At 42.8% G+C, this 26,880-nt stretch overlaps 2 protein-coding genes across 2 annotated transcripts in view; one reads left to right on the plus strand and one right to left on the minus strand.

The window, feature by feature from the left end:
- NEDD9 (neural precursor cell expressed, developmentally down-regulated 9) overlaps window positions 1-4,205 on the plus strand; it is a 73,822-nt gene extending 69,617 nt beyond the window's left edge. Inside the window, exons 6-7 of the mRNA XM_026843203.1 lie at window positions 81-170; window positions 1,563-4,205. Coding sequence (XP_026699004.1) covers window positions 81-170; window positions 1,563-2,072 — 600 coding nt within the window. The 3' untranslated portion in view covers window positions 2,073-4,205. The remainder of the gene's footprint in view (window positions 1-80; window positions 171-1,562) is intronic.
- A 13,672-nt stretch (window positions 4,206-17,877) lies between these two features.
- Window positions 17,878-26,880, minus strand: part of SMIM13 (small integral membrane protein 13) — an 11,970-nt gene continuing 2,967 nt past the window's right edge. The window contains exon 2 of the mRNA XM_026843024.1: window positions 17,878-21,472. Coding sequence (XP_026698825.1) covers window positions 21,279-21,472 — 194 coding nt within the window. The 3' untranslated portion in view covers window positions 17,878-21,278. The remainder of the gene's footprint in view (window positions 21,473-26,880) is intronic.

Here is a 26,880-nt window from a genome sequence, read left to right on the forward strand (position 1 = left end):
CATGTTATTTGACCTATGAGTTGTCATTTAGCTCAGGAGTGGTTTTGATTTAACACGGTGTCTTATGTTATACAAAACAGGGGAAAGAAGAGTTTGAAAGGCAACAGAAGGAGCTGCTAGAAAAAGAAAATATCATCAAGCAGAGCAAACTGGAGCTAGAGCACCATCAGGTATGTTCACTCAGGTGCAATAATCACATTGAAATGCAGTGTTCCTTGCACATAGGGAGCACTAGTCAAATAAAGCAGGAGGGGCCCTTCCCTTAGCAGTGTGCAGCTGCTAGCATCATGGCTATGAGGTGTGCCCCAGTACCAGCACACACAGTTGGAAAGTCCCAGGTGCTAGATGGTGAAGATGGCAGGTTTGAGGTCTTGGCTAAACAGCAGCTCTAGGTTAGTTTCTTTCCAAGGGGGATTTGTGCCCGTCAGGCTCCACCATTAATGGATTTATCAAGGCAAAGTAAAGGACAGGCACTGTGACGTTCCAAATGAGAAATGGTGAGCATCAGGATTTTAGCACCTTCCTGGCCCTGTGCATATGTGTCAGTGATTGCTTATGCCAAAGAAATCTTAAGTGTTTTCTGCAGAGTATCCATTCTGAAGATCAGCCTCTCTGCCCTGTTCATTTCCTTGTTGCCACTTCGTAACTGAGTGGAAGCACAGCCACAGCTCTCAGTGTTTAAAACAACATCTCTTGTGGCAGGAATAAGCCTTTCCCTTGAAAACAATTTCCAAGCATCTCAGTTGAAGAAACTAATTATTTTTTTTATACAATGCACCATTGTGGTGGGCCCAGTGCATACATATAATAAAAAGCAGTCTCTATCACGAGGAGTTTATGACAGAGGAGAAACAGACCTCTGCATCATCTCACAGTGGGTCAGTCACAAAGCCAGCTGGAGAACTTGGCTTTCCTGACCTGCAGCCCAGTGCCTTAATTACTCGACTGCACTGAATACACGTGCCACTTGGACATCAGCGAATGTCAATACCGTCAACTTACATACTGTGCTTAACATCACTTAGAATGCTAAAAAAGTAGGTCATACAAGGTAGAAGGCTGTCACTTTGCCCTCGTATTAATTCTTCAATATGTTGTTGCTGCATTGTATGTCAGAAAATTGTACAAGCAATGTGGAGGTGAGAGTTAAAGGTTTGTCATCTCAAAATCCCACAGAGATGGCAGCTTTTTAAAGATTGTGTAGGAGTCATTGCCACTTGGATCCATCTCTCTCACTTGTCATTTCAGAGTATTCCAAATGAGCAACAGTCTGTAAATTCAGGAGGTTTTTTTTTTTTTAAAAAAAAAAAAAAGGCAAATAAAGTATTTTAGATGTTTTTCTCTTCTGAACTCTGCATATTTGGATTTATGGTAACCAAAGTACTTGATTACCCCTCACTCTCCGGAATAAAAGATCTTAGAAAAATCATATATACTACTTTTTCTTTAGCACGAGGTCAATCTAGGATACCCGGGAGTGTCCTGAAGCATAAGGTGAAATTGTAATACATAACGTCTTATGAGAATATTCTTTGAAGAGAGCCTTTTTATTTGCCTTTCAGATCAATCAGTTTCAACGTCTGGAGCAAGAGATCACAAAGCCAGTAGAGAACGACATCTCAAAATGGAAGCCACCTCAAGCTCTCCAGACTGCAAACAGCACTGCCACCTCCCGTGACAGCCAGCTGCTTTTATTCTATTCTGACCAATGCGAGACTCACTTCAACTCCCTCCTAAATGCCATTGATGCCTTTTTCAGTTGCGTCAACACTTCTCAGCCCCCTCGGATCTTTGTGGCTCACAGCAAATTTGTCATTTTGAGCGCTCACAAACTTGTCTTCATCGGGGACACGCTCACGAGGCAAGTGACGACTCAGGACATACGCAACAAAATGATGAACTCCAGCAACCAGTTGTGTGAACTGCTGAAGAGCGTTGTTCTGGCTACCAAGATGGCTGCCTTGCATTACCCCAACACAGCGGCCCTGCAGAAGATGGTGGACCGGGTAATGGAGCTGTCGCGTCACGCACAGTTGTTCAAACTTTCGCTGGTCCAGATGGCATCCTTATGAAACCTGCTGGAATCCAATCCATGAGCAGCAAAACAGAAAAGCAAACGAACTGGAGCTTTTGTTTTATAAATGTTACCATTTATTTTTTTTAGATTTTTTTAATGAAATCTTTTAAATACATACTTATGCATTAGAGAATCTAATGAAATCAGGGATCTGGGAATATATGTGGTTCTGTATTATATTTCTAATACACATTTAGAGTTGTATACACTGCGTATATGTATATATTGCTACATTCCCTAAAACATCAATTAAGCACCTTAAAAATTACGCGTCGGATAAACAGTGCATATATTTTGTATATACTGCCTGTTTCCTCAGTATATTTGTTAACTGGATGCTGCACTCCATCTTGATTTTCATTCCATCTGGATTTTGGCACATGGACTTGGTTGTGAAACCTACTTGTAGCAATCCATGAAGCAAGTGTAATGGTTCTCATAGAACTCCATTCCCTCCTTAGAAATTACTTTCTATAGGTTAATTCCATGAAATTTAACTCTCCTCTTGATGTTACTTTGTTATGTACAGCATTTGATCATTCTGACTAGCATGTATGTGCAACTGCAACAAGCAACACATCAAGGAAAGTGTACAGCATTTGGGAGAAAAGCATTCTTAGGCCATGCAGGAAACAGAACCTTCTGAGGAGGAGGGCAGAGTCGTATATATTTAATATCTTCTGGCATTCAAATTTTGCTGTTTCTAATTGTACATCATGGGATTTCAAAACGTGGATGGATTCCCAGCGATGTAAATTCATACATGTTTACCTTTTATGTCCTTGCTTTGGCAATTAAGTTATAACAGTCAGGCTCGAAAGCCTTGTTGTTCATGGACTATGAGTTATCCTGAGAGCATCCCAGGATCCACCGGGCTCATCACTGAGGATGCAGATGAGCAACATCTCAAAATATCAGTCCCTTCCAGAGGGATTAACATACCAATTGTAATTAGCATGGAAAGAAAACAGCTTAATTTGAAATAACAGATATTTAAACATCTCTATAGCATATACATGGCTAATGAAGAAGTAGCACTTATTTTTCTAGGACGTATTGTTGGGAATTAATTGCATCTACTTCAGTTCTGACTTTCATTTAACTATTGGGCTTTTTTCCAAATTCTGTTGCATAGGTGCTGGTCTTTCTGCACTACACTGTTGCCAAAAATGACCTCCTGTTTTAACAAGGCCTTTCCAGCAGTACATACACATAGTCCTACCCAGTAATTTTCAATTGAGACCCTTAAAAATTGTTAGCAGAGTGGTAGACTCCTTTAGAAACGTAATGTATGCTGTCTGCTCCCAAAGATGTAGAAGCTTATTTGTCTTCACTGCCTTTTGTGAACCCCCTAAAAATAAGTCACAGAACAACCATTGCCTGTGGCCCTCAGACTAAAAGCCATGCTGTAAAGCAAGCAGTAGCTTGGGTAAATTCCAGGTGATTCTGGAATTTTTAAAGCAGGAGCAGTACTGCCCTTGGATAATTCAGGGTGGTCCCATGTTGGTGTGGTCGGAGCGCTTGGATCAGCAAGCGGAACACTGGTAAATATGCAGTTGTGAGACCAGCAGTACCTAGAAAACAGGCACTTCTGCCTAATTTCTCACTTTCCCAGTTTGTATCGGAACACGTGCCTTATGGAAATGGGATTTGTTGTCTTAAGGAACAAAACCATTTCAGCAGTGTATGAAGTCTTGCAGCCTTAATGTACTGTCTCACAGTGAAGACTGCTTTCAGCTACCATAACGTTGCTTCCAGAGCCTACAGAATGTTTCTGGAAGCACAGAAGGAGCCAGCACGACCTCAGCTGGCCCAGAATCTGCTCCAGGGCTTGACTCTGGCGTAACACCCAGAAAGGACAGTTACACTATCTTAGCCAATAACCGGTTGCTGACAAGCAGTCCATGTTTAACCTGCTTTGTACTAGTGGGGTGTTTGAGACTCTTTTGGATTTCTGTGTCCATTTTTCTCACTGTATACTCTTAGAAAGTGAAAACGTATTTTGAAGCTTAGTGGTTATGTTAGTTTAAGCTCTCAAAAGGAGAACCTTTATTGCAAGCCTGTATTATAGTTTGCTGTCTTGTAGAGAGTAATTTTGAAATGATTAAATGACTAGGTTTTTTTACATAAAAAAGGCAGCTCTTGGTCTCATTTTTGCTTGTTTTCAGAGTCCTCTAAGCACATTAAAAGGAAATACTGCTGTTTGCTAATACTATCACAGCTGTTCTGAAATGAGGAGTTCACTTTCCACTGATCAGTGCTTAGAGCTTGAAGTGAGAATGAACGTGAGGGTATAAGAGAAGGGACAGACAGTTTCTCTGCCTGCCCAGAAGCAGGTGAAGCATTTATCCAACTCAGCTACACAAGGCATCAAGTCCAAAATACAACCATCAGAGTCTACAGTGCACCAGGCCATGCTCCTGCCCCCTTCCCGGTGTCTGTTCCTGCTGTGTGAGTGCATCCCCAACCACCTCATCCGTGGCAGGGGTCCTTGAGGCAAATGGGGCAGCTCCTCTCGGCACAGTCCCACGAGAAGGTGGGGCAGCAGGACACAGATGCGACTGTCCACCTGTTCTGGCCTGCACTCACTGGTGAGGCCACGGTCCACGCAGGAACTGGAAGAACAACTTGGCTCCATGTAGCCATCCTTCTCCCCTGGCCCAGTGGTAAGAGCACCCTTCTTCTGCTACGTGACAAGCTGAGCATTATCTGGGCCTGGGTTCCATCTGAAACAACCATGTGGCTTTAAGGATCACAGGGTCTTTTCCAAAAGCTACTTTCCCATTTCACTGTTGCCGAGGCATTGCCCCACCTCCTGTCAAACACCCTGGGTGTGCAAGGGGAGAAAAAGCCTGGGGGGTGACTCTGTGCTTATGCCAGTTCTCGGCTGCCAACAAGAGACGTTCCTGCTGGGGAGCGTAAAGTGCCATGAAAACCTCGAGGAGCAAAGTGCCTGGTCTGGCTCGTTGCATCCTCACAAGGGGGCAGCTGGTGATGCAGGGCTGCTTCCCCAGCATGCTCTATTTTGTTCCTCTGCTAAATTTAAAAAGGTCAACTAACAACAAAGAAGGGAGTGGACAACCAAAATGGCTCAGAATAGAAAACAGCCTCTTCGTTCTCCTCCCTGAGCCACAGTGTCCCCACGCAGTTGCCAAGAAACTGCTGCTGTTTGGCAACCAATTGATGGCCACTGCAAAATGAGTGTCTGGTGTCCAGTGTGGGAAAAAAGTTAGCCTCACACTAGCGGCAAATGCAGAACACACTTGGCTCCTTACTCCAGACATTAAATAAATACTAATTCATACTAATTAGAAAAATGCTCCCTTTCTCTTCCAGGTGATGAGTGAAGGAGAAAGAGGAGAGACGAAAGCCACCCTTGAAGACGGCAGGTTTTAGAGAAATTATCAATTCATACTGGTACATGATAGGACATACGTTATTGCACCCCAAACTGTACAACCCCTGCTGCTACCTCAACCATTTGCAGGCCAGGGCCGCACAACTTCTGTTTTCATCAGCTGTGTGTTGCTGCCAACTTGGCAAACCCACTGTCTGCCATTGCAGCAAAGTCAGTGTGGGTGTATGCATGTAGCATTGCATGATGCTACATTACACCCCAGCACCTTCACATCCCCTGTAATTTCTAGACCCTAGAGCTTTTGGCACTGTCCAACATGTACATCTGGGTTACATTTCAGAAACGTCCCTCCCACATTTACTGTTAGTGGTCTTCAGAGTATTGCGCTACACCGGTAACACCTTCCTTTTACCCACAAGCCAAGCATCTGTAGCTGTTCTGCTCCAAATCCAGGTTTTCCCTGTTGAACCCAACTTCCAGGCTGCCTGCTCCATTTTAACATGCCTTGGCCTCAGAAGCAACATACACGCATCACTCTTAAATCAACAGAGCCATTTTTCTGCTAGATTTTTCCATCTCAGAGATGGACTGTCCAGATTATTTTTAATAATTTATTTTGCACTCGAATTCCACCTAAGAGAGCTTTCTCTGTCACAGGAGCCCTGGATATAGCTGTGTGGGTTTCGATATCAGAGTAAATCTACAGTTACATCTAGCACTGCAAAGTTCTTCCGACTCAAAGAGGATACTGAATCCAGGCTTGAGAGTACCTGGATAAAGCGAACAGCTGCAGAAGAAACATCTAATCCAGCCTTATCATAAACATGCTGACTTTAGAGAGAGCAGGAGTGACATGAAACTTAACCGCCTGACAGCTAGCATGAGGGCTAACCACAGACTCATAGTAACACATTCCACCGCAGTTTCCCTCCAATGAACTGTCCAGAGGCAATTTTACTTTGATTAAATTAGAGCTAAATTTGGAGTGCAGTTCACATCATTAGCGAGGCCTGATCATGCTGGACATGCTGCCGGCTGTTGGAAACAATTAGGAAACATAAGTGCATCATTCCCCATTCAAAACCCAAATATATAGTCTTCGATGCCTGTGAGTTACATAGGGCATGAAATAATCAGCAGCCTGACCTCAGAGAAGACACCTTCCCAGGGCATTGCTTTGTGCCTCTGGGGAGCTGCTGGGTTCAGAGCAGGGTGCTTTTCATCTCACCACCTTCCAGTTCAGTGTCTAGGACCACTTTGGGATGGCCTCCCAGAGCGAAGGGCTAACAAGGGCAGTCTCAGGTCAAAACATCAGGGCATGGCTGGGCTTGCATGCTGCTGGCTGTTGCAGAGGTCTCCTGTTTAGCCTTGCCGAGCAGCAGAAAAATTAGGAGTTGGCAGATTCATGGCAAGAAGCAAGGAGACAAAAGTTCCTTATGCCTCCTGATAAACCCATGTCTACAGCGACATGGTCTTGGCTCACAGTTGTCATGGATTTCTGAGCAGAAGCTGAAATGCTTCAAGGGAAAAGTAATCTTGAGCAGAACATGACTTTTCCCCACCTCTCCTGGGGTGTAATTTGCAATAGCAACCTCCTCACACGAGCCTGTGCTTCAATTTTGTCTTTTCAGCAAACAGTATCGGGATAGGCTCACTCAGAGTGGATCTGCAATTTGCTTTCTTCTTTCTGCACCTCTCTGGGTTTAACTTCTGGCCCTGTACTCCCACAAGCAAGGTCCATCAAGTCAACATACATCATAGGAGTCCACCTTGTTGCTATTGTCCCCTCCATCTCCATGAGTGCTCCGAGTCCCTGCCGAGAGCAAAGCCCAGCGCCTGGGAAACCTGCGCCCAAGGAGCACTGCTGCAGCTGCCTCCCTGACAGGGGTTTCTTTTTCTCTGCTGAACACCAAGAGACACGGTATCTTTTTTCTGTACAAGCAGCAACTTGATACATGAAGCTGACTACAGCAAAACCAGCACGGGGGAGCACAAAGTATTGGGTCTACAGGAGATATATAAAGCTCATCTCATCTGCAACACGCTGCCTCGGCTCTGCGGCACAAGCAGCAGCAGCCGCCACCTCCGCACGCAGCGGGCTCCCAGAAGGTTACACATACCACAAGCCCAAACTAAAATCACAACTCCCTGGTTTCACGCACGCTTGCACCCACGGGGTGTCAGCTTCTGTCAGCCAAAGGAGGGGTGTAAAAACCTTGCTGCTGGGTGGGGGGATTGTCCCCTGAGATCAGGAGAATTTTTTTTTCTCCTTGCCTGTAATTTCCCTTAATTACAGGAAAAAATGATCAGAGCTCTTGATGCAAAGCAGCAGGAAACCAAATCCAAGAGGCCCTTCATAGCTTCCTACTTAGCTAGCTTTAGCTTGCTCAACACTGCAGCCAGGGCTACCCAAAGCATTGCCAGTCAGGAAGGCACAATAACAATGTCCCAGAAGCATCTGCTATTTATATCAAGGCAGACTTAAGCGTGGTTAAATGAAGGTTACAGTGAAGGAGAAGCTGAAAAATCTGAAAGAGAGCAGAGAGGAAGGGGAAAAAAGAGCCTGTTCTCGCTTTAGACAGTCTTGCAGAGAGGAATCAAAGTAGATCTTAAAAACTTTTTGTGCAGGTAGAAAGCTCCAGGGCATTTCCCTGTGCAGTGATTCAAGTCTGCCTTTATTCCCATCTAAGCTCAAAGAGAAAAAGCCACAAGAGTGAGTGGCCATGAACATGAAAAATAAAAATTAAAAAAAAAAAAAAGGACTTTTACTGTTTTTTCACCCTGTGCTTTGTTTTTATGAAGGATGGTGGGAGCAGCCTTTTATCTCAGGAGGGACTTTGAGCTGGAAACAGGTACCTGTAATTAACTTGCATTCCAGAAGGGGAGAAGTTAACTTATTTGGCTTTTCTTCATGCCCCATTTCAAATAAATTAATTTTTGATAAATGAGAATGAGCATTCTGCAGTGCTTGACCTGCAGTTATTTTCAGGCCTCACTGCCCAAGATACAGCTTTTTGTTGTCCACTCACAAATTTACCTAAAGAATGAGTACAGCCCTGATGGCAACTTACATCACTTTCATAGGAATTGCTACAGTGCCCAAAATGACACTCCTAGAGCAGGGCCACACTGCACAGGAGACCTCATTCCCCTGTGTACATACACAGAAAGAGGTGGATGCAGGATCCACCATTTCCATTCTGCAGCAGCAGCAGGTGGAGCTGCCTCTGCACATCAAGAAGTTAAGGTGGAAATCCACACATCCCACGAATGCAGGCAGTACACAGAACCACCAGCTGCCTCTGAGGACTAAAGCTGTTGAAGACACAGAGATACACATATGAGAAAGCCTCTTTCTTGCTCCCTCCTTTCTTCTCTGTGGGGATGGTGATGCTCAAAAGCATCCCAATTTGGTTTAGCCCATCTTTGCTCCCTGTGTGAGACACTCCAGATGCAAATGTCTTCAGGTAGGCAAGATGAATTTTCATGTGAGATATCAGGGTCCCCTTTAAACGGAACAGACACCAAGACATATGATTAAACGTACTTTAAGATGAGATAAACCTGCTCTAGGCTCCAGTGATTAGGTCTTCAAGGACAGTCAAGATGAGCAGCTCAGCTGGAAATGACCAGATCACAGGCCCCTAAATTCTGAGGATGATGAATCCTACCCACAGACCCTAAACCTGCCTCCTGAAACTTGGTGTGGCCACATACACAGTTCAAGTCACAACCTGAACACTGAAACACCTTAGAAACTCATGGACTCCCCTCAGCCCATCAAGCCTGAAGCTGGTACTGGTACCATCAAAGTGTTCAGCAAGCCAGAGCAGTCCTGAAGCCTGAGTCTGCAAACGTCACAGCCACATCCAAGCTGAATCCCCCCCAGTCCTGCCACCTCCCCCTGCACTCAGGCAGCCTCCAAGCTGTGGGATCAGACCTGACTCCAAAGTCCATCAACCAAAACGTGCTCTGAGCCAGATGGGGGGAAAAGCTGCACACACAGGTAGCTCGCACTTCTGTGCCTCCACTCTCCCAGCAGTTTTCTTGCCAGCTCTGGGCTTGTAGCAGCACAAGTCCAGGTAGTTACAGGGACCTTGCTTTAGGAGCTCACAGCTCCCAGCCTGAGGGCATTACTGGGTTGAGTTGCTCTTCCTGTACCAGGGCAGAGAAACACAAGGGTCAGGACAGGAAAATCAGGTAGATGTTCTTAGGGTCACGGAAATGGTTGTTTAGGTGATGTTTAGCTCCCCTTCAATAAGCAATCCTGCATACACCCTGTGATAGTTTTAAGCCCTGCCAGGCCCAGAGACCACGTTGCCTTTGTCCCTCCCCCACCCTCAGACACAAGTAGGGCACAAACCCTGAGTTAAAATAAGGAGAAATTTAATACAACAGTGTAATAAACAATCTGAACAACAACAATAGCGATAATAACAACAACAAACAGTAATAACAGTAAACAAGATAAAAGATATACAGAGAAATACTGCAATGGTTACAGACAGCCCCATGCTCCCTGCGACCAAAGCCACAAAGGAAAAGGTTCCCTCGCTCCAGCACCTGGACATGGTATGAATAACTCACCGGGAGATCCCTTCCCCCTCTCTGCTGGGGAAACTTAACCCTATCCTAGCTGAACCAGGACACACCCCTGCCTTGCTGGAACAGTGCAATACACAGTTTCATACACTCATTTCTAGGGAGAGCGTGAGCCAGATGCGGAGCTGAGTAGCCACACATCTGGAGCGGGTGTCCTTTGGCACGGGAAGCACTGAATCACCAAGGAAAGCTAAAAGAGCTTCACGCAATTAAACAGCATTTCATTTTGAAGCGTGGGTTTCAAAGTTATTTTCTGACAAAGTGAGTCTGCTTTCTTTTACTAGTTAGAAACATTTTGTGAAAGTTCTTTTTCGTTTACTCTGATTGCTTCTCCACTACCAGCACATATGCCTCACCCCATTTTTGTCTGTTTTTTCCTCGTATGGGGATGAGGATGACAACTGCAAACAATATGTACCTTACATGGTGAGTACATACATCCAGCTGAATGTTTTCACTTCCACAGTGTTCAGACATTATTGTTTTTCTCAATATTTAGGAACAAACTCTCAAAGAGCTTATTCTCAATGCTGTATCTAATGACACAACCAAAGCCTTGTATCAGCAAGGAACTGCCTATGCAATGAGCTGCAGGGGCAGCTGCCAGCACAGGAATAAACAGCCAGATATTTAGGCATTGTGTTCACTAGCACAAGCATCAAGGTACTTACAAACCGCTCCTGTATCACAAACCAACTATACTACTATTAGAGGAAACAAAAGCACCCACTTGGAGACCAGCACAAGATACCAGACCATCATCATGCAGTCCAGACTCCTGCAGCTGACTAGTTTTCCAGCAGATGAATCTGCCCCAGGCTGTGATAGCATAGGAGGAAATCCCACAATTCATGTATTTCATATGGAGCCATTACATCTCATCAGCTGCTTATCTAAGGGGCTCTACTACAGATAACTTTTTCTGCTTGGAGTCCCGTAATAGGGCAGTAGCACAGGAGCCTTGTAGCATCTCTTGCACAGTAAACCAAAATCTTTGGAGCAACCCATCCAACACACTTCACAAGGAATAACTTCAGCAGAAAATGCCAACCTCTACTTCCAGGCAAGGTGACAAAGACTAAAATCTCCATGCTCTGTGAACATTATTGTTTCTCATACTCTAAAAAAACAAATCAAGTAGAAAAGTGAAATACAGTGCTCTCTACCTGCACGGATCTATGGCTTTCCAGGAGGAAATCATATGACAAAGAGCCAGGAGAACACTTCAGCAGACTCCTATTTCTGTTCCTCAGCAATGCTCATTTTCCATTGACACAAAGATGAAGACACACAAGCCTTATGCACAGAAAAGCCACAGCTGTGGCCCCATCACCAGCTGAGATGCATCTATTTTTAAAGCTCATTCCACACACACAGCAGCAAGTTTTCCAGGCCTGATCTGTCTCTAGCCCTTGCACTTTAGGTAAAGAACACAATTTATTAAAAACAAAAAAAGAAAAAAAAAAAAAAGGAAAAGCTTTCTGAATGCTACCTTTTGCATGAGTAGGAACTATCTAACTTTTCAGAGATCCTTACACAGGTGGAATCAACTACACAGAGGGTGGGACAGTCTTACACCTGCTGACTGCAGCACAAAGCCCAAAAGCAGAGCCCAGCTCTGGTCTCTGCTGGCCCTGTTCAGTGTGCAGAGCATCCTAGGCCATGGGCACAGGTGGGCAGCAAAAGGTGTAATCTCCTCCTGTGTGTTGTCCTGAATGCTGGCTTTTTGTTGGTCATTTGTAGCAGCAAACATAACAGCTATTTGTATAATAGAGGATTCTTTTTATTCATTCCGGACTTTGGAGACTTTTTTTAGTTGAGGGGATGTGTGTGTGCAATATTCCCTTGGTTTTGTTCTGTGAGCATCACTAGCTATCAGCCTGCCAACATTTAAGAAGCTAAGAACTGCCCTGTTGGATCAGGCTGTGGTTCACATACCACCCCTATTCTGTTTCTAGCAGGGGAAGATGGGTATGTTCAGGGTAAACTCACAACCCTGGCTTTCCCTAGGTCTCACAATCATCAGACTGGGGATGTTAGGAAGTGCAGCCCTGCCTATACCTCTCATTATCCTATGCACTTAGGATTTGCCCATGGATGTCTCCATTAACCTGTACCTGCACGTTCACAAACATTTCTTTGTGCCATCCTGCAGCAGCAGATTGCAGGCTTTCATTGCCTACTGCATGAAGTGCATTTGTTTATCTACACATGGGACATCTCAAGAAACCTGTTGCTGCAGCCACCACTGAAGTATTTGGTGTTCCTAGAAAAAACACTGCTCCTGTCATATACCTGTACCTTGAAACAGTGTCTTCAGTGTGTTGCGTCCCCTTCCCAGAGCAGGAAGCACACACTGAACCCCACCAGTCTCACACTCTCCTCCTCTCAGCACACCTTCTTCCTTTCCCCTAGGAAAAGCTCACCCTGCTGTCCCTCACAGTTACGTTTGAAGCATCTCCCAGTCCTGGTTAAAGAATTGATGACAAGCACATCTCACTTAACATGAACTGAGAGAAAGGGTCTTGGAGAGGGGAGAAAATCCAGTGTGATTGTTGCATTCCCTGTGTGTGATGTGATGGATGGATCCTCACTAGTCAGCCTCAGGGTAGAGTCTGGAGAAGAGAAAAATAGAAGCCCTATCTGATTTAGGGCATAAACACACATGCAAGAGGCTGGCTTCAGCTGTTTCTCCTGCTGGCCATAGGGCAGAGGCTTCTTCCTCCCACCCAAGGCCCCACAGGAGGCCACAGCCACAGGAGTCCAGCACATGGGCAAGCCAGTGCTATCCAGTGGTGGTCCCATGCCCCCAGCAGCACTCCTGCTCCCCATGGAGCTGCCGGTTGCCAGGTGGAGCAGCTGTGTAAGAGCCAGCGTCACCATCAGCCCCGCCAGGCGATTACAGACAGCCGCATTTTTAACCCCAATGCATTTATTCTGAGTCAGATGGTCTCGCCAAGTGCTAAGGATCGTTAACACAAGAGCAGTAGCCCTCCAGACCAAAACAGTAGACGAAGGACTCCTCAGGCACGCACCCGCACAGCTGGAATAAGCCTTGTTTCCCTGGCAAGCCACACAGACTGAAAAAGTAATTAATTTTTTTTTTTTAAATGCCAGAAGCTCTCTAAGTGTAAATGTTAGATTTGCTAATGGGGACTCGCTGTTACTCTTAGGTAATAAATGAGGGGCTCAATAAAGGGAAAACAGGTTTCTTCAAAGCCTTGTGCAACAAAGTCCTTCTCCCTTAGCCTGAATACAGAGATTCATTGGCAGGATAACAAGGCTTCTACTGTATCTATCTCATTGCTTTTCTTAAGGATTTTACTCTTTAATGCAAAGAAAATGTGACACAGGCTCTCTGTCCCCAAGTCTGAAGTTAATATTAGATTGTTAATATTACATTCTTAATATTATAAATATTAATATTAATACAATGATTGGTCCAATATTAACATTAGACTTGGGGAGAAGATTTTAAGGTGAGCCGATCATGAGCCTTTGTTTTACCTACTTAGTAACCAGCAGGATTTAGACCAGTTTTGATGGGATGGCATTTCACCTCACAACTCTACAGCCAAACTATGAGAAGTGTGAGGACCACAGTTGTGAACCAGTTTTGAAGAGGTCTGGATGGCAGACAGACTACTCTCGCGATTCAACTGGGGAAAAAAACCCACAAAACCAACCAATTCCATAAGCTGCTGTTCACAGTGTTAAAGTATGTTTGTAACCCTAAGACCTGAAAAAGTGCTGCTGTGGTATGTTTGGGGTTTTTTTTCTAAAGCATAGTGACAGGTAAGACAGGCAGATACCTCTTGGCCCTTTTGAGACCTCTCTTCTTGGGGCAGATAATTTTTGAGGCAGCTTTCTTTTACAGAGCAAAATCCAGTGTTCCTCCTGTGCCGCAGAGGAACGTGCAAGTCCCCCTAAACACGGGACTCCACGTGTCCCAGAGCTTTTTTGGCGTGAAGCTTAAAGCCAAACAAGAACCAGGCTCAGCCCCTACAAGAAGCTGCACTTGTACTTCCCAACGCTGCTAAACGCCAGCAGAATGACTAAAAACAGCGACAGCAAACGCAAAGCAGCTCAACGTCATTGGCCCTGATGGACGCTGAACGTTTCTCCGGCGAGGTGGCCCTCCAGCCGCAAAGCTTGGCCGCCCGTGCCATCTAGTGGTGGGAAAGCCGGCCCCAAAGCTCCCTTTCTACCCAGCTGGGATACTAAAAACCTCAGGGGTTTCAGAATAGATCTGCACTGTAAGCAATTCAACTGTTTAAGCAGCCAGTCCACGGATAAGCACTTTCCATTATCCCCGCCCGACAGTTCAAGGTTCAGGAGAAACGTGAGGACATCCTGGAAGAGGGACAAAGAAAAGCAAAACCCAGTCGGCACTCAGCAGCTGAATCATTTCAAAAGTGTAAAAAACTAAGGCTGCAGTAAAGTGTCATTACTAGTAATTAGATGCTGCAATCCTTAAAAAAACCTCGTGATTTTGGAAAACAAAGTGGCTAACACAAAGTCAGAAGAGCTGCAAATCAGAGCCACAGAGTGGAATTCCCAGCCCTCTGCCTTGGCATGCCCCCTGGACCAGAGGAGGGATGAGCATCTTCCCACACGGCAATAGTACCTGTACCTGCTGTTTGCAAACATGACCCCAACCCACCGGCACCAGAGTCTCTCACACGAGTTCCGTTCCTGGGAGGACAATGGTCGAGTTGTGCCAGGACCAGAAGCCACAGCAGATGCAGTGCTGTCCAGCCATGAGACTGAGGGCTTTAGGGCAACAAAGCTGGTGCAGGGTCTGGAGCACATCATACAAGGAGCAGCTGAGGGAACTGGGGGTGTTTAGTCTGGAGAAGAGGAGGCTGAGGGGAGACCTCCTCGCCCTCTACAGCTACCTGAAAGGAGGTTGCAGAGAGCTGGGGATGAGTCTCTTTAACCAAGTAACAAGCGATAGGACAAGAGGGAATGGCCTCAAGTTGTGGCAGGGAAGGTTTAGACTGGATATTAGGAAGCATTTCTTTACAGAACGGGTTGTTGGGTGTTGGAATGGGCTGCCCAGGGCGGTGGTGGAGTCCCCATCCCTGGAGGTGTTTAAGAAGTCAACAGTGCTGAGGGATGTGGTGTAGTTGGAACTGTCAGTGCTAGGTTAACAGTTGGACTAGATGATCTTCAAGATCTTTTCCAACATAGATGATTCTGTGGCTATCAGCACTGGAGAACATAACTGTTGCTGCAGACCTGGCGTGCCGGAGGTAACCACCTCTTAGAGCTGCCTGTTCGTGCCTGGCAGGCACCAGCACCCTGCACCAACCTCAGCCCTCTCACAACTGCCCAGATCCCCAGACAGCATCTCCTGTTTCTTCTAGGGCGTTCTCAAAGCAGGGTGTTACAGAACTTGAAGGCAGCAACTCTTCATGTTCTTAAAAGCTGAAACTGCTCACGTTGGAAACAAGTGCTGCGCAAAAGACATATTTTGGCGTGTTCCATCATGGCAAGGATGTTGCCTGACATTTTTAAGCACGGAAAAGGCTAACAGCTGATCAGATGGCATTGCAGGGCTGATTAGAGACACAGGAACTGCAATTAACTCAAAATAAGCAAGAAGTTCTCAGAAAGACAGAAGGCTCCTGATTAGGTCCTTAAGTAAGGAGGAACAGGGCACTGTGCTAGGAAGTTCAAGACTTGACTGTAATGAAAATTCAGTGTTAACACAGCCCCAGTGCTTCAACCTAGCACATGGTAGCAGCAAAACTTGCTTCAAGACAGAGCTAGTGTTATTTGTGAACAAACACATCTGCTGACAGGAGGCTTTTGACTCCCCATACAAGATGTTAAACCACTAGCACAGAGGAGTTGAAAAGGGTACACCATACAGCAAGCTATCCTCCTCTGCAGCGGTTCTGAAGACACAGATTACCCATACCTTCTCATTTCAAAACTCCGCCGTCATCAGCGTTGAAGGCTGGAAGCTTTAATGGGGTGGAAGACAGCTGTGTGAACTGTACAGCACACACAGACCCAGGTGTGAGGGATTCACAGGTAACCCACTGTGAGGCCACAGCTCCCCAATACAGGACACCTTCTTACCCTTCTGAGTTCAAGTACACTGCCAGCACTCAGGAGTCCCTGTGGCAGTACACACACCTGCTAGCAGAGGGAGGTACACCACAAACGGGATGTGTGCAATACTTCAACAATGACGCTACAGTGACCACAGTACGGCCCTATCCCACCCTCCCACAACTATCAGAGCTAAAGTTAAAGGAACATTTCTATTTATCTACTTCCCCTTATGGAAGCTGAAAAGCCCAGTGAATAGAAATGCAGGAAAAAAAAAAAAGGCCAAGATTAATTTAATCTCAGTGTCGCCATTTGCAAAAACCAGGATGTTCAAACCAAAACTTGGTTTGAGTTCCATTGATGAGAGGTCTCCCTGCTTTAAGAGATCTCTTCCCTAATTTCCATTAGCTGTGCCTCCTCCAAAGGTGACTACTGCCCAAGAGCTCTGACATTAGCACTGGTGAGTTCTGTTCACTCCACAATGCTGCTCTGTCCATCCCCATCTCCTTTGTGCCCTTCGTTTTGTCTGAAGACAAGTCCAACATCACCACATGTCAACACATGCCCTAGACCAGTCTCAGACATGCAGTCTGTGAAGGAGAGTGAGTAAGTCTCCATTCTATCAAGCTTTGAGGCACTTTATTGATTACAAACACCCACAGGGATAAGACAGATGCCCAGAACACAGGAGCTTCCAATTACATGAAGAATACAGCTTATATACACATCTTAAAGGTTTAATATAAACCCCAGCATATTCACACTGCCAACTTCCAGTCTAATCCCACGTAAAAAAAAAAAATAAATCTTCATATAAGTGTTACCCAAGCAAGATGGAACCCTGTGTTTTACAAAGCTCGTGTATTTTAATTGCATAGGATCAAGATGACTGTCAGAGACCCCTGACAGCACATAAGTGGGGAAGGGGCAGTATTAGTTCAAACAGCCTTTGGCAAAACTTTGGACAGAGTTGTACAACAGCACCTCTATTCATTCTGCCGGAACAGCCCAAGGAGCATTCCCTGGGGATCAGTGCTAAAGGAGAAAAGCAAGCATGTGCTTTATAAGCACCTGACACCTGCACCCCCCCCAAACACACACTCCCACATACAACTTTGAGGTCAAAAGACCCAAGTGCTCAAGGTACATAATGCCATGGCATCTTACTGTACTCTGGTTGTAGCCAGCTTTTACGAGTGAGAAGAGTAGGACAATAGCAAAACAGCTAATTTCCCCGAGATTAAAGAGATATTTATCTATGGGCTTTTTTTTTCCCCCCTCAAATCTTCTTTTAATCTCTTATTCAACAATAAGGATTTAATTTATGCATTTTACTTAACAGAAGCAATCCGGGATTAAGCATGTTCATTGGTTTCTGTACATTTTCATTTCCAAAAGAACTTCCTGCTTTACCAACACTGTTACTTTTAGAAAAACTAAGAAGTCTAAAACAAGTCTTAAAAGCATCAAGAACAAAGGAGCACGAAGGTGGTTTGATTTTTGTTGGGTTGTTTGGGTTTCTTTAATTGCTAAAATGAAAGTACAGCTTTCAAGGATAAGGCAGACAAGACAGACCACCTTTAATAACAACTGCTCTAAAAAATATAAACTAACCTGCCCTTTAAAAAACAAAGCCATCTGTAGGTATTACACCACCTAGAACATGACTTTTGACAAGGGTTTTTTTGTAGCATTGCACACTCAAACAAGAAGTCTTACTCTACAGACAAAATCCCATTCAAAAAAAGGTCAGAAAACCACTTGGGTCAAATACTCATATCAAGTCTGGTTACTTTATTTGTCATCTGTGCAGTCAGTTGAAAGAACAGTTAATGATGAAAACAGACAACCACAGAAGCTTTAGGTACAGTATCGTAACACTGAAGAAGCAAGTGTCCACATGAAACACATTCTTTATGCTGGTCATTTCCAAACAAAACAGAAGTACATACACAGGTCTAATACAGTGTAAAACCTGATATCAAGCAGCAAATTGCTCACAAATTGCAGCACAGTATATGGCATTTATTGCAAACAGCTACAGTAGCAGTGCTTAGTGGATGAGCTGCATAGAATTAGCCTCATGGGCAAACATTAAATCACCACGATAACAACCTTAGTGGCTCCCTAACAGGTCTGAATTACGCAATTCAGCATGAACAAAATTCTTTACACCACTCAAATTGTAGCAATAACTTTTGTATTTTTTCCACCAGTCTACATCATGTTTGTTCCAGCCTTCATTGCAGTAACTGTTTTCAATTAACTGTCACAACATAGGTAATTACTGCTTATTCAAAGTTACACAGCCCCTGCACAAAAGTGATCTATGTAAAAAAAGTACTCAAAATACATTCAAGAGAATGGCTGCAACAATAAGGCAATGAACAGTTTTAAAAATAGATCCCACTAAACAAAACAAGACCAACTGTGTAACCTGTTGTGTTCATAAGGTTTCAGACTTGAACGGGTCAAATCAAAGTTAAGTGCTTACCCACCAGTAACATTTCAGAAGTATACTGGTAAAAATATTCAGAGACTTGAGTATATTGGACTGCCAGCAATCACAACCCAGGTCTTATCACAAGTATGCTTTCACACATAAAAGCTTTGCCTTTACAGGTTTACATGAAGTGTCCTGTACAAAAGATTTTACTAGACTCCTTCAGGAAAAGTTATGCATTGACAGAAAACATCAGCATTCCAAGATTCTTCCAAACTGTATAATATAAACATTTGGCCTGGTACTAGTAAGACCATTAAAGGTATACACTAGGCAGACAGCATTATTGGCAGCTACGTCACAGCAACATTAAAAAATAGCATCAACCATTTAAAAAAAAAACCAACCTGAAAATAACTTTGGGGGGTGAAATGTACACCTACATACAGCAAGGAAGGGAGAAGGAAGTTGTTTGGCTAGAACAGATGAGCTACCCACATGTTCCATGTCCATCTTATTGCATATTTGATCAGTGTCAGCATTCAAACCCACATGGATTTTTCCTTCATTATCTTGCTACAGAGTCTTGATTCTTGCACCTTTAAATCTACCCTGACTAGCTATGTATATTGCTGTAACTTCACACTTCTTCACAGCTACTAGAAGCAGAGACTGAGTTAACTGTCACTTATCTCAGCCAGGGATACTACAAGCATCAGTCTTTTGTCATTTTCTGTGCACTGAAGTCTAGATAAAAGTGAAGTGCGGTGGAGTGTCAATATCCTACATCAGTACAAAAAATAATCTCTATTTATAAGCCTATATTAGCAAAGCTCAAGATGCTAAAGACGCTTCGTAAGAAAACTGTACCAGTACTTAGTCAGCACTGCTAAACTGAAAGTCACATCACGTGACAAGACATACAGACACAAGAATATTGTTACATTGAGTTGTACAAGGCAAAAAACTGAAAGCAGCAGGGAATAGAATATGATTGCTTTTGCTCAGTCTAAGTAACTGGGAATTTTACTAATTAATACCCAAACCATCATTATGCATTCCCTAATGAAAAAGGAATAGAGGAAGGAGACTATCAATATTTCTACATGTGTTTAAAGGATATGGGCATAGCACTGCCCAACCATGCTTGAAAATGTAACCCTGTAATAAAAAGCATGCTTATACATACATGCCAGTGTTAGACTCCAGAGGAAGGTCAGGGCTGATATTATGTATTTTAATACTGAAACATCCAAATCGTTTTATGAAGTGAATGCTCTCATTAGCTTTTGAACAGTATTCACAGGTGACAAATTAAAAAATAAAGGCACTAGAAGAGTGCTCTTTTCCCAGATGTAGGCCTACTTGATGAAAATGGTGTTACTGCTTTTAGCCCTGTAATGAATCAAACCACAAGTTTGGAAGTCAAGGTTTAAACTTCTTAACAGCTAAAAGTACAAGACCAATTTTGTAGTCCTCTAAGTTTTTATACAGGGAACAATGATCCAAACACCACCACATATCCAAGCTTTGAGAGAAAAGTGAAGCTGCTCATGACAAGACCTGTCGGTACTTCTCTCATACACACATCAGAGGTGGTACATACATGTTCCTCCTCTTTCCAAAGATCTCGTATATCAGTCGTCAGAGTTGCTAAAGAGAAGTGGAGCTCTTTGTTCTGAAGTGCAATGTTAAAATAGCTGTATAACTCATTCTAAAAGAAAACAGAAGCAACTGCTTATTACCAGTAAAAATCAGTAAGTCCTCTAGCAAACATGAGGTACCAAAGTCATTGCTATAACACTATCAAAGTGTTACAGTGATGTCTACCAAATTGGTCAGAATGCCTTAACTGGTTCCAGGAAATAAGTTATGTCAGGTACCATATACCTGTTTCAAAGGTGTACGAAGTGAACTCAAGAAGTGCTTAGTATCCAAAACCCAAAGATGACACTTCAGAATACTAACCAGTGAGTACATAACCCAGGCACCTTCCCCTCTCCAACACAAGTTGGACTTCGAGTAAAAGGTTCAGGAAAAACATACAGAAACCTAGCAGGACTGTTTAACCTGTAACCCTTCTTATGCCAAAACCAAGAAAACAGGTCTTACCACCCGACTCCTTTTTTTTAAGGAGATAATAAAAACCTCCAAATCATATGCATCTAATATTGATTTTTCATATTTCATTTATACTTTATATATATAAGAACATAACTAAAAATCTCACTTTAGAATACTTTCTAAAGCAGGATATTCTTTCAACCATTTTTCAAGTTCACATGCATTCTCAAGGCTGAAGAAAAAATATATATTCATATATAGCTAAGGAAATAAAATTCAATTTTACTATATGTAGTTAGTGCTGTAAAGAAAAAAAATAATTTAGAAGCCATTTCAAGTCTGAAATGTTTACTATATTCACACTAATGCAAAGGCTAAGCCTATGGTCCAGGACCTGTTTTTAATCTGTGTGCAGAGATTGGAGCTACAGCAGCTCAGCATTTTTGTGATGGAGATTTCTCTCCACCCCTCCTTTCTTCCAGTATTCTACGACTTGCTGCTGAAGCCTTCCATGAACCTCTACCAAAGTAGCATACATTGGTAGTTCAGAAGTAAAGGTCCACAGGTATTTATTAACTCTTAAAATCAGTTTTTCAGTAAGATCAAACCACTGAACACCACAGTGCAGAGGTGCTTAACCATTCAGTTAGTCAGAAGTTCAACGGAGTACTTTAAGTTGTGTCTTCTGTAGGTGCCCTTCGCTGCCGAGCAGATTTCTGTCTACCTCTCTGAGGGGAGGGTGGAGTCTCTTGTTCAGCGTCAGTCTCTGAAGGCTCGTTGTCTCCCTGTTGGGACCCCGTATCGCCTATTAATTCTCTCAGGAATTTGAATTTAGACAAAAACAATTGCCAGACCACGTACCAGCCTGCAGGAGAAAGAAAAAAGGTACTGCTTAGTTACTTCACACAAATCAATAGTCAGTTTTCAGGCAAAGTATACCAGAAAAGTGAGAAAGTTTGATGAGCTTCCATTCTCGAATTGCCACCACCACAACATATGAACTCCTTTCTACAGTCCTATAAATATTAATTTGATGATAAAGTTTGTCCTCATCCAGAAGCAAACTTTTACACTCCAGGCAAGGAACCTACACATTCTGAGTTGTACTGCCACAGCAAGCAGTAGGTGAGTGATCACCATTGCCCAGATGAAGGTCTGGACTGTCAGGAAAAAAGGAATTTCTGTGGTTATACCTACAAGGACTCAGGCTTCATTACACAGGCACTGTAAAAAGTATTTCTACCTTCACTCAAACACATAATTCTGAAAATCAGCTGCATTACATAATCACTATTAATCACACTTATTGAGATCTTGAAATTAATACCATGTTTTATAATAAATCCTATTTTGAAATGCACATGTTCTTCCTTATGTTCACTAAAAGACCACATACCCCAAATTCAAGATGCTCCCTCACCATGCCTAAATCCCATTTAACAGTAAAATTAACAATCTCCAGTCTATTTATGTTCTGCTTCACTACTAAAATGTTGTGTCCCAAAGCTATACAACTAAAGAGTTGAGATGGTCACATTTCAAAAACCTCTACTGGAAAATATTTAAGATCCAGCTCCTCCTTTCTCTTCTGTGTTTCTGTAACAGGTAGCCAAGGAACTTAAAGCAGATATAAATATACCTAAACCAAAGTCTTCTTTTTAAAAGACCTCCCCTATCTAAGCATTCAGATCAAGAGAGACTGGAGTTTTACCCAGCTAAGCACTAGTGATAACCCTTTCCTTCTATCTAACCAGCCAAGCTTCAGAGAACAGGAATATAACTGTGTATTTCACAGAGAGGTTAAGTGGCATAAAATTTAAACTGCTATTTGAAAACATGCGCTATATGAGCATCATTTGCAACACCAAAAATCATCTGCCTTATGTAGAGCTATAAATTAATACTCCCATTCTCTGGTCAGAAGATCTTGCTAGCTATTCAAGCCTCTACTGCTGACCAGTGCAAATATTAAGAACCTTATTTTACAGAGCTAAGGAAACCTGTCCTCCCAATTACACAGCTGTCAGCAGAAAGAGACTTCTGAGTGTGGACAATAGGTGAAGGGGAGGAAAGATTAGTAAGTGGCATTTGTGTAAACACAGCACCACTATTCTTCTTCCTCTTCTGTAATCAGAGTCATGCCAATACGAGCAGGCCATTGCCTGGGATCTTGTTTCATCCTATCTCCCTCCTGAAATATTTTTTGCATCCTGCAGACTTTTAATTTCGTAACTTCTCTGCTGCTGAGGAAAGTTGGAGGAAAGCTTTTATATGACAACCTTTTATGATCTAAATTAATTCCTAAACCATACACCACGCACTTCCTTTTCCATTAATACCTAAACCTTCAAATGACTTGTAATTAAATTGAATCTGATGTCCCACAAATGTATTAAATCCCCCTGCACCTAGAAAATAACCTCAATGGCAGATATGTGGGTTTGGCTTTTTTTTTTCCCCCAGATGTAGAAGTAAAAATTGAAGTAGCAACTTTTTGAAAGTTGCTTCCATTGAGGGGTTTTGCAGGTCTCTGGGACTTTCAATGCTTTGTGCATTCTGAAGACCATAAATTAATCCATTCTTCTCATAAGTCTAAACACTGTTAGAAGTAATCAAATTTCCAAAAGCCATACTCATTTCTAATCCATGTGGGAAGGAAAAATGCATAAAATATTCCAACTGAACACTGGACACTTGCAAGAAAGTAAGACCTAAGCAGAATATTACCAGCCATTTAAGATTTGTTGACAAAGTTTGAGACACTAGACTAAGTGCACAAAAAGCACGTGGTACCTTCTTCTAAATCCACTTAGGCACATGGAGGGGCGGATTCTGACACAAATTATTTGGTTGGGGGTTGGGTTTATTTGTTTGGGTTTGATTATTTTATTTGGTTGCTTAGTGAGATACTGTGAAACAGACATTACTTCCAGAGAACACCACCGAGCATGGAAGAAGAGCCAAAAACATCCAGGGCCTTCCCAAGAATTATAGGGCACTTTACAGAAGCATGACTTGAATATATTCGGTATAAATAAATAACCCATTAAGAGAGGTATTTTAACATAGGCTAGATAAAGTGGACCACATACTTCCTCTATCACTGCAAACAGGACACTTAACACACAGAATTACTACTGGTGGGAGGAGGGGCGGAAATACTAAAGAACATTCAGTCAATTCTCAGACAGTCTCAAGTAAAGCAGATTTTTTTCCATGCTTTCAGTTAGACCACTGTAGTCTGAGCATCCAAAATACCGAGTACCATAAACAGACTTCAGAGCTCTCCAGCTCAGGACTACAAACAAGACACTGTAAATAATCAGCCAACAAGACTGGTTATACTCGACCACCAACCAGACCAATGATAATAGCCAGGTGAAACAAACCACAAAGCAGTGCATTGAAAACTAAGTTACAACAGACTTAGCCAACAATAACAGCAGGAGGGCAACTAGGCTGGAAAACTAGAGCTTTAAAACCTCACAAGATCTCCCAGCCTGTACCAGAGACTATTAGGTATAAAGTAATCAAAGTAGAAAGATTTCTTTCTTTCACTTGCTCTAGTTACAGTGCCAGCTGGGACGGAAAGTTGTTTTTTGTTTTTTGTTTTTTGTTTTTTTAAAAAAAGCACCAAACCACACAACCCCCAAGCACACACACTTATGGGAATCAAGTTAAGACTGCCTCTTTAGCTGAGACTCCCTGTTGCCTCACTGTTACTAAACAAGCAAGAATTTCCTTGGAAATAACCAGACTATTAAAGAACAAGTTATTCTGGGTAAGAGGAACACTCTCCAGCAACAATATCAACTAAATACACCATTAAACAAAACCACACACGCAAAACAAAGCCCTGGAGGCAGATTCACAGTTCTGAATTACTTCTGAAATCAGAAGACAACACATACTCTATTAATTTCTCAGCCTCTTTAGAGCATTGCAAAATGGTAACACCCAACATCATGCTATACTAAAGAACTCAGAGTTACATAATAGTGTATTTTTAAAAAGAACGTTAATTGTAAAGTAATTTAAAATACACCAAAAGAAAGGAAAATGGGAATTTCCTTGCATTCTTGTCTTTATGCAGTTCAGTTTAGCTTTGCAGCTCTTTTGCTGTAGAGCTCTTCCCGGGCAGGTAACTGATACCACCAGTCTGCATCTCAATTGCTTCCACTTTGTTCAGGTAAACGGCTCTCAAAGAAGTCCTGCTGGTTTAACTTCACCAAACTCAGAATTCTTCATTTGAATCAACCTTCCAGGGCTTGCTTTGTTTTCTTTGGCCATTCGATTTACTCTCTCAGATAATCCTCGACATGACTGAACCTGTGGCAGTCAAACAGCATATCCACAACACATCTTCAACGAGCAAGTGGTGATTACATGTAGACTATAATATATAATATTTCTACATTAACTAGTGAAAAACATTGCCTCTCAAAGAAATAAGCCAGACTTAACAGTAGATCATTGCAACACAAAGCAGGAACGCCAGCTCTTGGTGTAGCAGATATCTTAGTCCAGAAAGAATCGGGAAATCCTGTCTACCACAACAAACACTATTTTGCCTTTAGGCAAAATTGTAACTCCCAGCCTTGCAGAGTTTAGTACTCACTAGAAGCTGGGAGCCACAGTCTCACTTAAAATACCTCAGTCAGATGCCATCCAAAGACATTTAAGCCACATTTGGGACTGCGCCATCAACCCCTCTTATAAGTCATGATGCTTGTGTTTGAATCTGTGAAGATGGGACCATGAGTCAAAGCCTCTTTTACTGACTTATACATAGTAATGTATGAAACATCAATGTATTGTCAGAATGTTAAACAGATTTTATGACTTGACTATGCTTCACTAAAGCTACCTTTTCTGTTACTTCCCACACCAGCTCTTAGTTCTTTCTAAAGGGGGAAAGAAAGTTATCTGACTACAACATTACTCACCTTCAAAAGGTGAGGGGCATGTATTTCATTCACCTTATACTGGCTTGCATACAAAAGATAATGGTCAGTTTTCTTTACTGGAGCACATTTTCCTCTTCCATTTCAATCAGGAAGAGCAATCAAACAAAAAAAACTAATATGGAGTGCTGATTTTTCTTATGTGACATACAAATAACCAAGAAAGGAAGGTAATGTGGTAACAGCACATGACAGAGTCTTAAGATCTGGCTTCTATTTCTGATCCTACTATGGACTTCCTGTGCTGTATGTACTGCAAGATCATTTTACCTCTGTGTCCCTCTCGATTTGAAAAATAGGATGCTATTACTCCAGCACATGAAGACTAATTTAGAACTAGGGTATCACCAAGGTGAATGTTGCCTTGTATTCAAATGCTGAAACGTCCATCACAGAAAATTTTAAACAGCTATAGCTCAAAAGTAGTAGCACAGAGCTCTAGATGCTAATATGAGATTTGAGAGAACAGGGTTCTACTCTGAGCTCTACAACAGATGTCTTCTGGGACTACAGACAAGTCACTTTAATGCTGTGCCTTTTAAAATATGTAGATAATATACTGCCCTAGTGGACAGCTTTTCTATAGAGAAGATCAGACTGAAGGAAGCACACACTACTCTGATACTGGAGTAACAGCAGACGTCAGGTGAGACTGTGCCTGGTTCTGCACAGCTCCTTAAACCTGGTCCTGTTTAACACACTCTGTCACATGCTGCTTGCTGACTGATTGCAAGGAAACCCACTCTTCCCATCTCCCATTTGTAAGTTTCAAAACTCAACTTCAAATCAAAGGGTCTTTTCTGTTTATGGCTGCTTTAATCAAGCACAACTTTGCTATCTTTTGAAGTATTTTACAAGATTTACTCATTTAAGATAGTCACAAAACTGTTTAAACAAAGCATTATAGAAAAGTTGTTCAGGTGGAATTTACGACTCAGATGTTTTCCCATCTGCAAGTGAATTCAAGACTTGTGAAGAAAGCTACACATTTTTTCAGCACTTTTCAGTTACATGATTTTTTTGTTTTAAGGTCACATCTCTCAAACCACATCTCATTAGCCTCTCTTGCCAAATGAGAGGAATGCTTCCACCTGTTCCACTGAAGGCACTTCTGCAATTTCACATGGCTGCATGCATAACAACATTGGGAAAATAAAACAGAGGTAAGCAGTACTAGAGTTCAGCTTGGCTGGTATCTTATCCTATATCCTTTACTATGCATGAGTTCCTCCCATCTACAGAGGAACATGGAATACACAAAACCAGCAATGAGACAGAAGATCATAAAAGAGGGGGGGGGGGGGGAAAA

This window comes from Athene cunicularia (genome assembly GCF_003259725.1).
Source record: "Athene cunicularia isolate RWA chromosome 2 unlocalized genomic scaffold, athCun1 chr2_part1, whole genome shotgun sequence".
In the NCBI taxonomy this organism is placed as follows: Eukaryota; Metazoa; Chordata; class Aves; order Strigiformes; family Strigidae; genus Athene; species Athene cunicularia.